Below are 17080 nucleotides of genomic sequence, written 5' to 3' on the forward strand. Positions count from 1 at the left end.
GGAACCAGCAGAAATCGCCCATCATGTTTGGGTTGCGCCGCCCTTGGTAACGCGTCTCCATGAGTGAAATCTCTTGGTGGAATCGCTCGCCGTGCTCGTCCGAGACTGCTCCCAAGTTGTCAGGGAAGAAGTTCAGGTGCTGGTGTAGGAAATGGATTTTCAGGGACATCCTGGAGCCAAGTTTCCTGAAGGACTCCAGCAGCTGCTGCACTATTTCTTCATAGTTGTCCGCGCGCTCGTTCCCCAAGAAGTTGTCCGTCACAGCTTTGAAGCTCCTCCACGCTGCCAGCTCTTTGGGGTTTAGAGTTGTCGGAAAAGTTTCGTCCTTCATAATCTGTCGGATTTGCGGTCCAACAAAGACACGAGCCTTGATCTTGGCCTCCGACAAGGTGTTGCCAAACTTTTCCTTGAGGTATAAAAACCCACGCCCATTCAGATCCATTGCCCGTACAAAACTTTTCATCAAGCCGAGCTTTATGTGGAGTGGTGGAAGGAAAACCTTGGCTGGGTCGACAAGGGCGACATGCTTCACGTTGTGTCGACCAGGTACATGCTCTTTTCGCTCTTCCCAATCTTTCTTCATCCAGTGATTCTTGTCGTCTCTGCTATCCCAGAGACAAAGGAAGCACATGTATTTCGTGTAGCCTGACTGCAGCCCTAACAACAGCGCCACCACTTTCAAGTCTCCGCAGATGTGCCAGTTGAAGTCATTGTACTTGATGGAATCAAGCAGCTGCCGCAAAGTCTCATAGGTCTCTGTCATGCCGAACGCGTGAGCCAGTGGGACTGATGGTTTCTCGTTGCCATTGTGGAGCAAAACAGCCTTCAAGCTGTTCTTCCCCGAGTCGATGAAGAGGCGCCAGTCTGCAGGATCGTGATCACACCCAAGTTCTTTCAACAGACCGTTGATGTCACTGCAGAATGTCATCGTGTCTTCCATCTCAAAGAACTCAGCCATGTCTCTGTGACGTGCTCTGAACAAGGATATCTTGGTGTTAGGTTCAAGTAGATTCCACTGCTGCAGCCTTGATCCAAGCAGCTCTGCCTTCGCCTTTGACAGCGAGAGATCTCTTACAAGATCATTTAAGTCTCCCTGGTTCAGAAGGTGTGATTCTTGAGTGTCGGGTTCAAAAGGTTCATCATCACCATCCTCTTCACCACTGCTTACAGCTATGTTCTAATCAGCTGGAGGTGTTGGAACGGGGTTCTCGTCATCATGAGGCACAGGTTTACGAGCAGAGACGCAGTCAGCGTACTTGATGTGACCTTTAGTCTTCTTGTTGAAGCCGGCGATGCTTGTGCAGCAGAAATAACAATCATCATGATGATTCTGCGGCTCACGCCATATCATGGGCACCGCAAATGGCATGCTCGCGCGCTTGCCCACCAACCACTGAGTCAAGGTTGTGTGACAGCTTGTGCAGCAGATGTGTGGTGCCCAGCTCTGTTCTTGGTCCCCCACCTTACACCCGAAGTAGTGAAAGTAGGCGGCCTTCATTTTCACTGCTGTAGATATACTTCGCTGTTGATCTTTTTTGGTATACCGATCACAGACATAACAGAAGTTGTCAGGATGATTGGTACAGGAACGCCTACTCATCTTTATCGGAAAGAAAGAAATATAACACAAGTTAACAACAATTGTACGAAATAGACATGTTAAAGACATATGTAAATTTCATTGAAATCCTGACTTCTAGGCAATGGGAATATTTCTGTTCCTGAAAATCCTGACGTGATACAGCAAAACGGTTATGATTTTTGAAATCAGCATACCCAAATTAGTCTTAATCACTTTACACATCTCCAGTAAAACAAAATTTTTGAAATTTGTTGTTCAGTGTAATTTATCACAAACCTGATACATCACAATGACGTCATATTCGTTTTTATGACGTCATCATTAAGAGGATGAGATCTCAGCTCATTTGAGCTTGTTTTTTTTTTATAATTGCCCATGGAAAGTTGGAAGAAACCTGAAAGAGGTGTGTTGAACTCGAGGGAAACGAAGCTATTCGGAGCGTGTCCAGGAGATGGCGGTAGTTTATGACGTGTGTGTAAGAACCATGGCGGACGGGTTGAGACGACGGGTGTTTGTTGCAGGAGTCGGAGTGACGCAGGTGTGATCGGGGTCGTGTTCTGCGGGGTATTTGCTTGGCTAATTCACGTGTTCCCATTGACTGGTGATGGGTGCACCTCGCTGCACTCTGAGTGGTTACCTGTTCAAGTGTTCACGGAACTTGGTTACCGCTGTGCTGGGTCCATGTTGCTGTCACGTGTTCATCCCTGCAGTCTTCGGCGGTTCCTTTATTTTCATTGCATGTAATATGTTCAGGACATATGGGAACACGGATCACGGATCACAAGTGGTTCTCGTTGGCATCACTGGATTCAGCTTGGCTTATTTGACGTGCTCACCATTCGCCCCTTTAATAATAATTTATTAATTTTAAAATTTCGATGGAGTTTGACTCTGGCACAGTGCTTGTAAATAAATACACCTTTGCAGGTTCACTTCAGATTGGCTTGGATATTAAGCTGGCTGTCCTATGTGCATTCCGGTTGTGGACGTTATCAATATGTCGGTACTTTTTGATAAGGGTAGGCCGTTGTGTGCCAGTACCTCTGCCAAATTCCCTGCTTGAAGAACCTGTTGTGAGAAGGGGCTGGGCGGGGGGGGGGGGGTGAGGATTATCCCGGTATGTACTATGTATACATGGCACAATCATGATGGGCCACGTAGGCTCAGTCTGGTTCATATACTTCATGAATGAGTTTTATGATATTTTGAAATTCCAACGTATGAATTCAACTTTTTGCAGTTTGTGAAACCTGGAGGACCACGTGACTACCCTGATCTTGCCAAAGATGCAGGTAAATTCATTTTCTGTATAATACATGAAAATGTGCATGCTGTATTGTCAGAGCCGGATTAAGCCTCGGCTGGCCCAAAGGCACATTTTGAAATTTTAGAGAATGGCCTGAAAATTTTAAATTAGATCTCGGGCTCATGGAAATGGACCCCAGACAAAAGATGAACTGATTCAAGAACAAAATATTTAATAAAAAAAAGATAAATATTTAATGTGAAAAGAAAATAGTTTATTTAATCCCTCCATACAATTTTCAGTGTATGAATGTATGCATGACAAAACACGTACACATTTGGCACTTTGCTTTACAGTTTACTAGACCTTGGATTGCAAAGTTGCCTAAATTTTTGTGGCCCGAATTTTTGGCTGGTCCTGAGGCACATTGCTTGTGTGCCTTATGGTTAATCCAGCTCTGTGTATTGTGTTTATTTGCTCTATAATGTTGTGGGGAAAATGGCCCGGTGGATAAGGGAAGGAATTGGGAAGTATACCCATTGGGAAGAATTGGGAAGAAGAAAAATAATGGAAGTATACCCCGGTTAAAATAGGTGTACCATATCCCTGTGTTGTAAGAGGCGACCAGGGTTGCGTCAGGAAGGGCATCCGGCGTAAAACATGTGCCAAATCACTATGCGGATCATACGGATGATCCGCTGTGGCGACCCCTAACGGGAGCAGCCGAAAGAAGAAGAAGAAGGATAAGGGAAGGAATTGGTGACAGAGTGGTTATTTTTTTTTTCCTTAAATGTACGTGTTTAGATGTACGTAGGTGGTTTCCTGAAAAAGAAATTGTACACAAAGTCGAGGCTCGTGGAGGAGTTTAGAGCAAGAACATTGAACGGATCAGGATGTAACAAAACAAATGGAATAGCAGCAAGAGAGGGGGACACACCAACAGTCAGGATTACAAGACGTATTCCAAGTGTTCGCTTGTGATTCTATTAAGGTTTGAAGAGAAGGAAGAGCCTGCCTTTCTGAAGGATGACGGATGTCATGGAGGATGACGGGGGTCATCAACGAAGATGTAACTAGAACGGCACTCGGTGGAGTGCATACCTCTGGCAGGATCAATGATTTATGTTTTGTATCTCACTGATTGGGCTGCACCTGGATCCAGACTTTAACAAAAAAATCAAATCGGCTTGTTTTCGTCACCTACCCAAATCATAAACCAAGTTTTATCATAACCCGTTCACAACATTTTGAAATATCATGCTATGTATCATTTTTGGCCCCATCTCTCAATTGTGAAGAATCGATTTTTACAAAACAAAAAAAAGTCTCGTATGGATCTTCACGAAAATCGAATCAATTCGTCCTGGTCACACCCCTACCTGTGCACAATCTTTTGACATATCGGGCGATGTATCGTTTTTGGCCCGACCTCTCAATGGTGAAGAATCACTGAAAAAATTCTCACATCCGGATGTTCTCCAAAATCTAATTGATTCGTCCTTGTCACACACCCAACCTGTCCACTGAGTTTCGTCCGAATCCATCCTCAACTTTTTGAGATTCCTGTTCACAAACAGACAAACAAACAAACCGGTGAAAACGTATCCTCCGTCCACCTTTGGTGGTGAACGTAAAGAGGGTTTTTCAGAGAATCGGAGAGATCGTTGATGAAGATGAGGATTAGGACTAGGAAGGGGCCCGGAACACTGCCTTAGGACACTCCACCTTGACAGGGAGAGGAGATTATAGGATTCCGTTGAGAGCCACACATTGGCTACGAGAGTACAAGAAGTCAGTAAGCCAAGTGTGAAGTTGGCCTTGGATGAGTTTGACGAGTAAGGCAGGATGCCAGATGACCAAAAGCTCAACATATGTCCAGAGAAACGGTCCTCATCTCATGTCTGACATTGAGGACCTCCACGCATTGTTGGGATAGCAGAAGCAGCATGTCCAAAGCAGAGTAACCTAGTTTGAATCCAATTTGATGATCTGAGATGAGGCAGTTGGAGAAAAGGAAGGATTTCATAACTGTGATGGTGGATTCCATGACTCATCTTCACCCCCCTCCCCTTCGTCGTCAATTCAAACCCTCTTTGGACGGTCATCCATTGTTTTCTCAGCCTTGTCCAATGAATATTAAAAGATAATGGAATTATATGAGAACCAACGGGCTTGAACTGAGTGCGAGACGTGTTTGTGCATGCCGCTTCAAAACAGCGGCCAATGGGATTTGAACCAAGCCACGTCCAGACCTCGCCAACCAAAGAGGGAGAGGAGTGACTTGGGGTCATCAGCAAAGCAGTCTGCACGACATTTTGAAAATTTTCAACTATTCTCACTCAGATTTCAAGATGCACATTATTAAGTTGTTTGAATTTTCTTTATATAAGAGGAAAATTATTTGTCATGCTGGAGGGGACGCTATATGATAGATATTTACATTGAGAAAATTGGGATTTTGCCCCCCCCCCACATTGAACACCCTCCCCCAGATATGCTACCATGACAGAAACAATACTTGAAGTACCCTTAAGTAACATGCAAAATTTGGTTTGATTTGGTTCAGTAGTTTTCCTGTTTTTGAAGCATTTATAAACAAGTAAATAAACTAGAGTGACACTCGGTGGAGCGCATACGTCCACCAGGCTGAACAGTTTGTGTTTCGAATCCACGGACAGGCCGGATCTGGATGATTCATTCACAGGCAAGGTGATTCATCAATGTGTGTTCTGTCTCTTGGATGGACATCAAACTGGACATCACATCTGCCGGAATCTCTCTCTCCATCTATCGATCTATCTTCTTCTTTCAGCTGCTCCTGTTAGGGGTCGCCACAACGGATCATCCGTCTCCATTTCACTCTATCCTCCACATCTTCCATTGACACTCCAACCACCCGCATGTCCGCCCTCACCGTATCCATGAACCTCTTCTTTGGCCTTCCTCTTCTCCTCCTACCTGGCAGCTCCATCCTCAACATCCTTCTCCCGATATACTCCGCTTCCCTCCTGTGTACATGTCCAAACCATCTCAATCTTGCCTCTCTCACTTTGTCTCCAACCATCCTACCTGCGCTGTCCCTCGAATATACTCATTTCTTATCCTATCCATCCTCGTCACTCCCAACGAGAATCGCAGCATCTTTAACTCTGCCACCTCCAGCTCCGCTTCCTGTCTTTTTGTTAGCACCACCGCCTCCAAACCATACAACATAGATTGTCTCACTACCGTCATATATACTTTCCCCTTCACTCTTGCAGCTACCCTTCTGTCACAAATCACTCCTGCAACTCTTCTCCACCCACTCCATCCTGCACTCTCTTTTTCACTTCTCTCCCACACTCTCCTTACTTTGGACAGTTGATCCCAAGTATTTAAACCCATCCACCTTCCCCACCTCAACTCCTTGCAACCGCACCATACCACACCCTCCCTCTCATTTACGCACATGTACTCCGTCTTACTCCTACTGACTAACATTCCCCTTCTCTCCAGTGCGTACCTCCACCTCTCGAGGCTCGCCTCAGCCTGCTCCCTACTCTCCCTACAGATCATGATGTCATCCGCGAACATCATCGTCCATGGGCACTCCAGTCTGATCTCGTCCGTCAACCTGTCCATCACCATTGCAAACAGGAAAGGGCTCAGCGTTGATCCTTGGTGCAATTCCACTTTTACCTTAAACCGGTCCGTCATTCCTACCGCACACCTCACCGCTGTCACACTGTCCTCATACATATCCTGCACGATCCTCACATACTTCTCCACCACTCCCGACTTCCTCATACAATACCACAACTCCTCTCTTGGCACCCTATCATAAGCTTTCTCTAAATCCACAAACACACAATGTAGCTCCTTCTGGCCTTCCCTATACTTCTCCATCAACATTCTCAAAGCAAACATCACATCAGTGGTGCTCTTTCCTGGCATAAACCCATATTACTGCTCACAAATCATCACCTCTCCTCTCAACCGAGCTTCCACTACTCTTTCCCACAACTTCATGGTGTGGCTCAACAACTTTATCCCCCTGTAATTTCCACAGCTCTGCACATCACCCTTATTCTTGAAAATCGGAACCAGCACACTTAATCTCCACTCCTCCGGCATCCTCTCACTTTCCAAGACTTTATTAAACAATCTGGTTAACAACCCCACTGCCATCTCTCCTAAGCACTTCCATGCCTCCACTGGTATACCATCTGGGCCAACCGCCTTTCCACTTTTCATCTTCTTCATAGCAGTCCTCACTTCATCCTTACTGATCCACCCCACTTCCAGATTCACTATCTCCGCCTCTTCCAAACTTCTCTCTCTCTCTCATTTTCTCCATTCATCAGCTCCTCAAAGTACTCCATCCACCTTCTCAACACACTCTCCTCGCTCGTCAGCACATTCCCATTTGCGTCCTTTATCACCCGAACCTGCAGCACATCCTTCCCAGCTCGGTCCCTCTGTCTTGCCAATCGGTATAAATCCTTTTCCCCTTCTTTTGTATCCAACTTCTCATACAGCTCGTCATATGCCTTTTCCTTGGCCTTAGCCACCTCTCTTTGCCTTGCGCCACCACTCCTTGTACTCCTGCCTACTTCCTTCATCTCTCTGACTATCCCACTTCTTTTTCGCCAACCCCTTCTTCCTTATACTTTCCTGTACTTCCTCGTTCCACCACCAAGTTTGCTTATCTTCCTTCCTCTGTCCAGATGTCACACCAAGTACCTTCCCAGCTATCTACCTCACCACTTCTGCTGTAGTTGCCCAATCATCCCACCACTCTTTACCACCATCCAACGCCTGTCTCTCCTCCTCCCTAAATTTCACGCAACAGTCTTCCTCCTTCAGCTTCCACCATCTGGTCCTTGGTTCAGCCCTCACTCTCTTCCTCAACCTCACCTCCAAAATCATCCTACAGACCACCAATCGATGCTGTCGAGCGATACTCTCCCCTGCCACCACCTTGCAGTCACTAATCTCTTTCAGGTTGCATCTCCTGCTTAAGATGCAATCCACCTGTGTGCACTTTCCTCCACTCTTGTATGTTACCCTGTGTTCCTCCTTCTTCTTGAACTATGTATTTACCACTGCCATTTCTATTCTTTATGCGAACTCTACCACCATTTGCCCTTCCACATTTCTCTTGTTGAGACCGTACCTACCCATCACCTCCTCATCCTCTTTATTCCCTTCCCCAACATGCCCATTGAAATCTGCTCCAATCACCACTCTTACATCCTTGGATACACTCTCCACCACTTCATCTAACTCACTCCAGAAATCTTCTTTATACTCCATCTCACACCCCATATGTGGGGCATATGCACTGATGACATTCATCATCACCCCTTCAATTTCCAACTTCACACTCATCACTCGGTCAGACACCCTCCTCACCTCCAATACCCTCTTGACATAATCTTCCTTCAGGATTACCCCGACACCATTTCTCCTCCCATCCACACCATGGTAGAACAGTTTGAAACCACCTCCAATGCTCCTCGCCTTACTCCCCATCCACTTGGTCTCTTGTACACACAGTATGTCCACCTTTCTTCTCTCCATCATATCAGCCAACTCTCGCCCTTTGCCAGTCATCGTCCCAACATTCAGAGTTCAAACTCTCACCTCCACACTTCTACCCTTCCCCCTCTCCCACTGTCTCCGGACTCGCCTTCCCCATCTCCTTCTCCTCCTTCGCCCAGCAGTAGCACAATTTCCACTGGTACCCCGCTGACCAACTGATCCACCCCACTTCACCCCACTTCAACTGATCCACCCCACCCGCTGACCAACGGTACCGGTGGCGGTCGTTGGTAACCCGGGCCTCGACCGATCCAGTATGGAAATTCGTTTTGTTGTCCGCATAATGATTTGGCAAAGCCACCCTAACCACGAAGCAACACCAGGCTTCAGCCATCGACCAAATATATAATTGGGTTGTACAGTCAATGGTGCTCCACTACGAGGTGAGCTTGTTTGAAGAGCTGTGCTTCTAATATTGTTTGTTCATTTCTCAACATGGTTAAGCATAAAGTTTTGAGTGATTTCACTTTAGAGTTTAGATAATATAGTTAGGAACACCAGGATGAACCCGGTATCTTATTTATTATTATTATTTTTTTTAACGCTTGGGGAGATTTTGGTGATGCTTCCTTATTATCATAGTTAGCATTGTCGTGCTCATGCCACTTGCCCCCAGGCAAAAATGCAACAGTTCGAAATATAGTATATGAGAGTTGTACTCCCATATACTACAATAGTCTGCAGAGAATTACTGCAGGTAAGGAATGTTATTTTTGCTTGGGGCCCGGGCAAAAATTGCATGATAGCTCAAAAAGTTTGCGATGGATTCGGATGAAACTTGGTGGACATGTTGGGTATGTGACAAGGACTAATTGGTTCGATTTTGGTGAAGATTCAAATCCGGATATGAGAACTTGTTAAGTGATTCTTCACCAATGAGAGATGGAGTCCAAAGATGAGGTATAGCATGACATCTCAAAAAGTTGTGGACAAGTTATAACAAAACTAGGTGGATTAGTTGGTAAGATGACAACAAGCCACTTCGATTTTGGTTAAGGTCCGGATTCAGATCTGACCTATCAGTGGGAGACAAAACGTACAATGTTCAGCTCGGTGGAGGTATGCGCGTTACCAAGTGCCATTCCGTTTCGCCAAGTGTCACTGAGTGATTTTTCATTTGTGTTTGTTTGTTTGTCGTGTTACTCCTCCTGCAGTTCTGGGCTGATTCCATCCAGACTTGCTACTTTGGTTCAGCATGACTCCAGTTAGTGTATTGGGGTGTTTTTATTTTTGCTGGTGGTCTTCGGGAGGAGGGGGAGACACAAATTCTCAATGTAAACGTGTATAGTGTGGCGCCGCCCCAGGTGGGAGAGGGTGTTACAAGTCCCCACCATTTTACAGTACAGCATTCCTGTCCCCACGTTTTCCAGAGCACTGAGGTGTTTTGAATTATAAGTAGGAGGTGAAGTAAGTAAAGCATGAGATCCAAAGCATGGCTTTATTCAACTGAATGAAGCAGTCCTGAAACAAAGGAAGCAAAAGCACAACATTACAAAATAAAGAACAAGGGCAAGATGAGTTCTGACCTTGAAAGAAGAGATACGATACAACAAGCACTCATTGAATGTCTAGTAAGAGTTTGTATAGCAAATGCACCAAATTTGTGACAGTAGTTATGGTTTAAAAAAAAAAAATTGGGGGAGCGAATGAGGCAGCTGTCGGTTGCCTATACACCGCCCAAATAAACATGTGTCAAAGAACGTGTTGCATGCTTGGAACAAGATTGTCCGTAGGGCGGGTACTCTGCTTGTTTATATAAATCATTTTGGAGTTTTATTTATTTATTGAACCGCAATGTACTTCTGTTCGAATAAAGTGCAAAGCTGCAGTACTTTTATGTTTGCAGTGGGGTGGTTAGATATTCCCTTGGAGAAGATAGGAATGTATAGATTAGCATGGTCTGTGTACAGGTAGTTAGCCAATGTTGATGTAATCATTAGGGAAACGTTAGCTCAATAAATTGTCTTGTTTGAATATGTGCCATACAGGGGGTGGTGCTTGGTAATAATTGGTTTGGGATCATGGTAGGGTAATTGTGTGTAAAACCTCTATGTTAACCTCTTCTGGTGGGGGGGGGGGCACCAGGAGACTCAGCAAGAGAGAGAAAGAGGGGGCAGAATTTGGATGGCCTCGAGAGTGAGAGGAGGAGTGGTTGTCGCCTCCAAAGGGGTGGAGCTAAGGAACGCCTTTTGGGGCGTAGCGTGGCCTGGGGAGAAGAAGGTGGAGCTAATCAGGCAGTTGGTCTGAGGAGAATACAGCTGGAAGGTTTTTGTGCAAGTCTGAGGCGACCACGACGGAGGGAGAAAAAAAGTTGGAGGAAAAGGAGTTTTTAGGAGGTCGTCCTGCCTGTTTTCCTCCCATTTTGTCATTCTTGCCTTGCCCCGTTCGGCAACCTGCACGTATGCCTTCGTCTCATCATCCTGGTCTTCGTCTCAACATCGTCTGCTCGCTTCATCGTCGTCCTCATCACCTGCTCGTTCCCTGCTACCACCAGAGTCCCGTGGTTTTTATTTCATTCCCCCCCCCCTTCCTGTCAGTGACTGAGTCTGGTGCGTGGCACCCTCGTTCTTTAGATTAATTTGATTCACCTTGTATATAATTATTTATTCCTTGCATTCCGTTCCTTCCCTCCAAACCCACCATGGTATTCCTTTCGTTGGGTCTGTCTCTCCTCACGACCCGCACACACGTTGCCTGCTATTAATTCGGAACGTTTCCTCAGGAGTTGAGCCGCTTGGGATATCGCGGGATTTTAACCTCCCGCCGCGACGAGCTCAACATTATTTGAACCATCTACGCGATAGTACATCACCACCAATATGGCAACAAGTGCACACCGGATACTACGAGCACAACCAACTCTTGGTTTTGTCAAAAGTCCAACGTTTCAGCCACAGAGTGGCCTTCGTTGGAGAGAACTTGGACTGTTCTGGTGTTTTAACCTCTCCGCGATTCTCACAATTGCAGTGACTTTGGAGTCTCCCAATTACATTGAGCGACTGTTCTTCGATGCCCTAAGTTTACATGCAGTTGCTCGTTAATTTTAAATTGCCAAGGGTAATGTAGCGATTGTGTTTGTCTGTTGTTTTCACAGCTGAAGCTGCACTTGCTGATGCAAAACTCCGCTACTCTGATGTCCAGCAGGCCCATGTTGGATACGTCTATGGTGAGTAGCTCTGCCATATTATGTTTTTTGAGCTTGCTGTTTGGTTGCAGTTGGACGTTTCTTTCTGCACAGGCTGGTGTGTCTTCAATTTCCATTGCCACCTGCTTGGGATTTTATACAATGCATCTCAAAATGAGTTGAGGGAGACCTTTATCTTGCAGTACTGCATTCTGTAATTGGATGGTTTATGGTATTTTTTTTCTTTCTTTTTATTTTTTTCATCAAGCTTCCCATTTTCTGAAGCCATTATGCTTTCTTTTGTTTTATTTTTTCCTCCTTGCTTTGAGTAGTAGGGTCAACATGCTGACGAACCCTAAAAAAATTGCAAGAAAACGTTTTATGGTGTTTTTCAGTAGTGTTTGGCCCAGAGAGCAACATATCAAAAGTTGGCCAAAATTTGGACCATCAGAAAGGGTGTAAATATGACGTCAAAAAAGATGGTCGCCATTAGAGCAAAATACCTAATATCAATGCATACCTTTGAAACAAACAGTTCTCAACCACTTTAAAAGTGACAATTAACGATAAAACTTATTACCTTATAAGTACCAAAACATGTGAGGTTGCTGGGAGTGTCCCAAAGTCGCATCATGACATCATTCATTGTGTCATGATGTCATGAATGATGTTATGATGTAATTTTATGTGATTTCATGGTAACTTCCAAATTTATGAAAACATGTTCACAAAAATAGTTTTCATCCTGTTTCATGACCAGATGACATCATAAATTCAATGATGATGCCAAGATCGTGATGCCACAACCATACCTTTAACTAAGGCGCAGTCTTGTACACAAAAACAACAGCCATGGAGACGAATGTGTTCAATTTCTTTGAAATAATTCCCGGGTAGTTGGTACCAAGGAAGTCATTCCAGTTGGGACACCCATTACTGCTTTAGCAAAAAAAAGTCAGCATATTCGTCCTCATTTTCATCTAAAATGGGGCATGGTTCATATTTTCACAGTTGCCATCTTGGCAAGGTCCACGAGCCCCTGTGCACTCAAGTCCGTACTTCTTACAACTACATCTAAGTGTGTTGCATCCAGCCGAGCAGTTGCAGTGAATCATTTTTAGCAGAATATCAGGAGCAGGGTTGTTGTCCATCATTACTGGTGTGAGTTTGTTCCCTTGAATGTCCCAGCCCCATTTTGTAATGTCCATGTCATCACTCCGGCCCATCCATACCATGACTTGAAGATAAGTTCGTCTTGAGTGCTGTTTTGTAGCTGAAGTTGTGGGGGGCAATCTCTCTGGCGTTACGAATGTCTTTGCTGTCGCCACTTTTTTGCAGAGGTAACTGTATCGCAATGATGCTAGGAGTCAGACGTTTTCCCATTAAACAATGACACCATTACCTTGCAGCCAGCACTTTCTACAGCATCTTGATCCGTATTTGGAGCACAGAAAATCATTGAACAGGAACGCAAGACAGAATCACCTTTGATGAGTTTTTGGAACACTGATTTTTTTCCCAACCCCAAAGATTCTAGAAGTAGTATCACATCTAGTAAAGGCATGGGCAAACAACAAATCAGTACAAACATCATCTCCGAGTAACCGCTTCAAAACCTTTATATTGTGGACATTTGGTTTCCCTTTGTCTGACCGAAAGTAAAGTTCTTTACTATCCATTTTCCCATGATAGAGAAGCAATATTAGAAGATCTGTATCTTCTCCGATAAGCGTAGTTGATTTGAAAGTGGACATTGTGATAGCTGCTTTCACTATATCCACATCTGCATCCCCCTCTGCCTGGACAACATGGCAGCCTTTTTGCTTCAGACATGCTGATATCATATCAATAAGTGACTTTTTGTTCTTTTCATTGGAAAGGAAATCATCCTTCTTCCCCACAAATTTAGTTGTCTCTGTAATGTTGACAGCATTTCTCACAGTTGTTGTCTTCCGTCGCTGGTGGGTGTTGTCCTTTGTGCTTGGTCCTTCATATCCATCGAATACCACAGTGGCTTTTCCATACATTTCCACTGTAAAAGATGCATACTCATCGGCAATTGAACTGTAGGTACTTCATTCTGTCCATTTCAAGCGATGTAGAAGGGAACCTCCATCGAAGACGTAGTGATCTGTCTTGGGAATAGACTGAAGGACAGCATCATTCACGGACGCAGCATGGTTCCGTATAGCCTCGAGAAGCGCAGGTTTGTCTGGTTTCTGTGGTGATTTGAGGGACATGAGGCGGGATCACATGTTGAGCGTCTCGCGTATAAGGGGAGGTCTCCGCGGCACGGGGTGATTGTCCCCGGGGCATTGCCATTTACATCGGCTGTTCACTTGGTGCTCGTTGACTGAAGGTGCTCATTGACTGGTGAGAATGGAGATTATATCGAACTCCGTGCTTACGCGGATTTATTCTGCAATGATTAATCGCACATGTATACGTTACTGCTTATGTACTCTTAGCTGAACCTGTATTCCCCGGTGTGCCCGCAGAAGCGGCTCCAATCAAATGGAATAAAGCCTAAACTCTGAAGGTTCTTCTCTTGCTCTCATTTCAATTTATTCCATTTGGTTTTCTCGGCTCTCTCAACCAACGATGGACAAGATCTACAAACCAGAGAGGTTCAACGCAGACCCAAACGCGACTGACGCAGAAATGAAATGGTCGCATTGGTTCTGTTCCTTCTCACACTATCTGACCATCATCGAGGAGGGAGCTGACAAATTTGCCGCTCTCATGAATCATGTCTCGCCCAGCGTGTACAGGCTCTTCTCGGAGTGCGACACTTACGAAGCAGCGATCGACGTGCTGCAAGCGCTCTACGTGAAGCCCAAGAACGAGGTATACATACGACATCTTCTCAACACACGCAAGCAAGCAGCCGGGGAGACAATCGATCAGTTCCTGCAAGCTCTGAATCAGCTGGGAAAAGACGGCAGCTTCCGGGCCGTAAGCGCCGAGGAACACCGAAAGGAAGCCACACGGGAGGCATTCATCCAAGGACTCAGATCAGCCCACATACGGCAACGCTTACTAGAGAAAGCGCAACCCACTCTTGACAAGGTAGTCGATCAGGCACGAGCGATGGATACGGCTCAGCAGCAATCTGAGTCATTTGGGACACCGATGCTGCTCATGAACGCTGCTACAATGGGAACCCAAGGAACCCCACTGGCACAGACACAGCCAGACATAGGGGATGGAGAAACACCAGAGGAGCCGGATACCCAGGCCACGTCAAACTCCTCAGCGACTGCTCCGGTTGGTAAATGCTTCTTTTGTGGGTACAAAAGGCACCCTCGTCAAAAATGCCCCGCCAGAGATGCCACATGCATGAATTGCGACAAGAAAGGGCATTATGCCAGGGTATGTAAATCTACTCTAAGGAGAAATAAACCCACTTCTGCGGCTCTCTACTCGCAAAATAAATTAACTGCAGCCTCCCCGGGGAATCTATCCAAGGCTATCATCAACGTACGAATTAACGGGCATATGGCTGAGGCACTGATTGATACCGGTAGCTCTGAAAGTTTCGTCAACAGCTCGCTAGTAAAAGGCAGGAAATGGATAATCCACCCGACTGACAATACGGTATGCATGGCCGCCACCTCACTACAATCCCGCGTACGAGGGTACTGCAATGTTGAATTGGACGTAAAAGGGTACACGCATCGGGATGTAAGGGTACTGGTGCTTCGTGATTTGTGCGCAGACGTAATTCTGGGTCATAATGTCCTCAAGCAGCACACGAGCGTCGAAATACCCTTTGGAGGAAGCAAACCTCGTCTAATTTTAAATGCGTTGACCACCGCGGAGGTGACGTCCCCCCAGCTGTTCGCTAACTTGTCGCCGGTCTGCAAACCGATAGCGATTAAATCGCGGCGATATACCACTGCTGACATGAATTTCATCACCTCAGAAATCAAGCGATTACTGGAAGAAGGAGTTATAGAACCGAGCGATTCGCCATGGCGCGCACAGGTGTTAGTAACCAGCAGTCAGAACCATAAGAAACGAATGGTTGTCGATTATTCCCAAACGGTCAATCGCTTTACCCAACTCAATGCCTACCCCCTGCCGCGCATAGACGAGATGGTCGAACGCGTGACCAATTATAAGGCATTCAGCACCATCGACTTGCGAAGCGCCTATCATCAAATTCCCATCCGAGAGGAAGACAAACCTTACACCGCATTCCAGGCAGGGAGGCGCCTCTACCAATTCAGGAGGATACCTTTCGGTGTCACGAATGGGGTAGCTTGCTTCCAACGGGTTATGGACGACATCATCTCAGATGAAAACCTCAAAGACAATTTTGTTTACGTGGACAATGTCACAGTGTGCGGTAGGGATCAGGGGGAACATGACATGAATCTGGACAGATTCTTGAGCATTGCTAGAAAATATAATCTGACTCTCAACTACGAGAAATGCGTATTCTCGGCAAGGTCAATTGACCTTCTCGGCTACACAATAGCCGACGGCACAATTAAGCCTGATCCTGAACGATTGCGCCCACTTCGTGAGCTACCCCCACCTCAGGTCAGGTCAGGTCAGGTATGGGAGCATGTGCCAGAACAGCGTGTCGCTGCGTCCACTTTCCGCCGGTACTCCAGGGGCCTCCGTCTGGCCATCCCCCAGGCAGATGCCAGGCCCATCCCCATCTCCTTGAGATGATGGTCAACCTGTTGCAACCATGAGGCACGTGGTCGACCCACTGGCCTCCTCCACTCATGAGACTCCCTCGCTGAGAGAATCTGGTGAGCAGGATCAGAGTCAGGAAAACGAGCCACATGTCCATACAGCCGCAACTGACGCTCACGGACTATGCAGGTAACAAATCTCATCCGAGTCTCTCTCAGCAACCGCTCGTTGGACACAAAATCCGACCAGCGATAGCAAGGATTCTCCGAAGAGACCTGGTACCAAAGGAATTAAGTCTCCGTCTCAGATCCTTGGTCAGAGTCCAAGTCTCGCACCCATAGAGCAAGACTGGAAGTACCAAGGACCTGAAGACTCGGACTTTCGTCCTCCCGCACAGGTACCGGCAGCGCCACACCCCATGATCCAGTGAGTCCATGACTCCCCAGGCCCGACCCAGACGTCTATTGACCTCTGACTCGCAGCCAGCAGAGACATGAATATCACTGCCAAGGTAAGTGAATCTCTCCACGACCTCAACATCCTCACCACAAACAGACACAGACAGGACAGCAGCATCCAAGATGTCACCGAAAGCCTGGATCTTAGGTTTTGACCGAAGAAACCCGTAACCCCAACGGCTCCGACTCCTCATTCAGCACCTCGAGGGCCCCCAAGAGGATGTCGAAAGTCTCCGCAAAGATGACTGCATCATCTGCAAAGTCAAGGTCCGAGATCTTGACATTCCCAAATGATGCACCGCAACTTGATCTCTCCGACATCCTCCCTAGAATCCAGTCCATACAAGTGCTGAAAAGTGTGGGAGCAAGTACACATCCCTGACGAACTCCAGTAACAACTGGAAATAAGTCAGAGATGGTACCACCACACTTCACAG

At 46.2% G+C, this 17080-nt stretch overlaps 1 protein-coding gene across 1 annotated transcript in view; it reads left to right on the top strand.

Moving 5' to 3' along the window:
* The first annotated feature begins 2001 nt into the window (after window positions 1-2001).
* The window catches only part of SCP2 (sterol carrier protein 2), a 101412-nt gene continuing 86333 nt past the window's right edge, over window positions 2002-17080 (top strand). The window contains exons 1-3 of the mRNA XM_085897913.1: window positions 2002-2120; window positions 2823-2874; window positions 11506-11577. Coding sequence (XP_085754039.1) covers window positions 2034-2120; window positions 2823-2874; window positions 11506-11577 — 211 coding nt within the window. The 5' untranslated portion in view covers window positions 2002-2033. The remainder of the gene's footprint in view (window positions 2121-2822; window positions 2875-11505; window positions 11578-17080) is intronic.

This window comes from Eptatretus burgeri, chromosome 10, assembly GCF_056783735.1.
Source record: "Eptatretus burgeri isolate ZD-2024b chromosome 10, Ebu_testis_v1, whole genome shotgun sequence".
Taxonomy (NCBI): domain Eukaryota; kingdom Metazoa; phylum Chordata; class Myxini; order Myxiniformes; family Myxinidae; genus Eptatretus; species Eptatretus burgeri.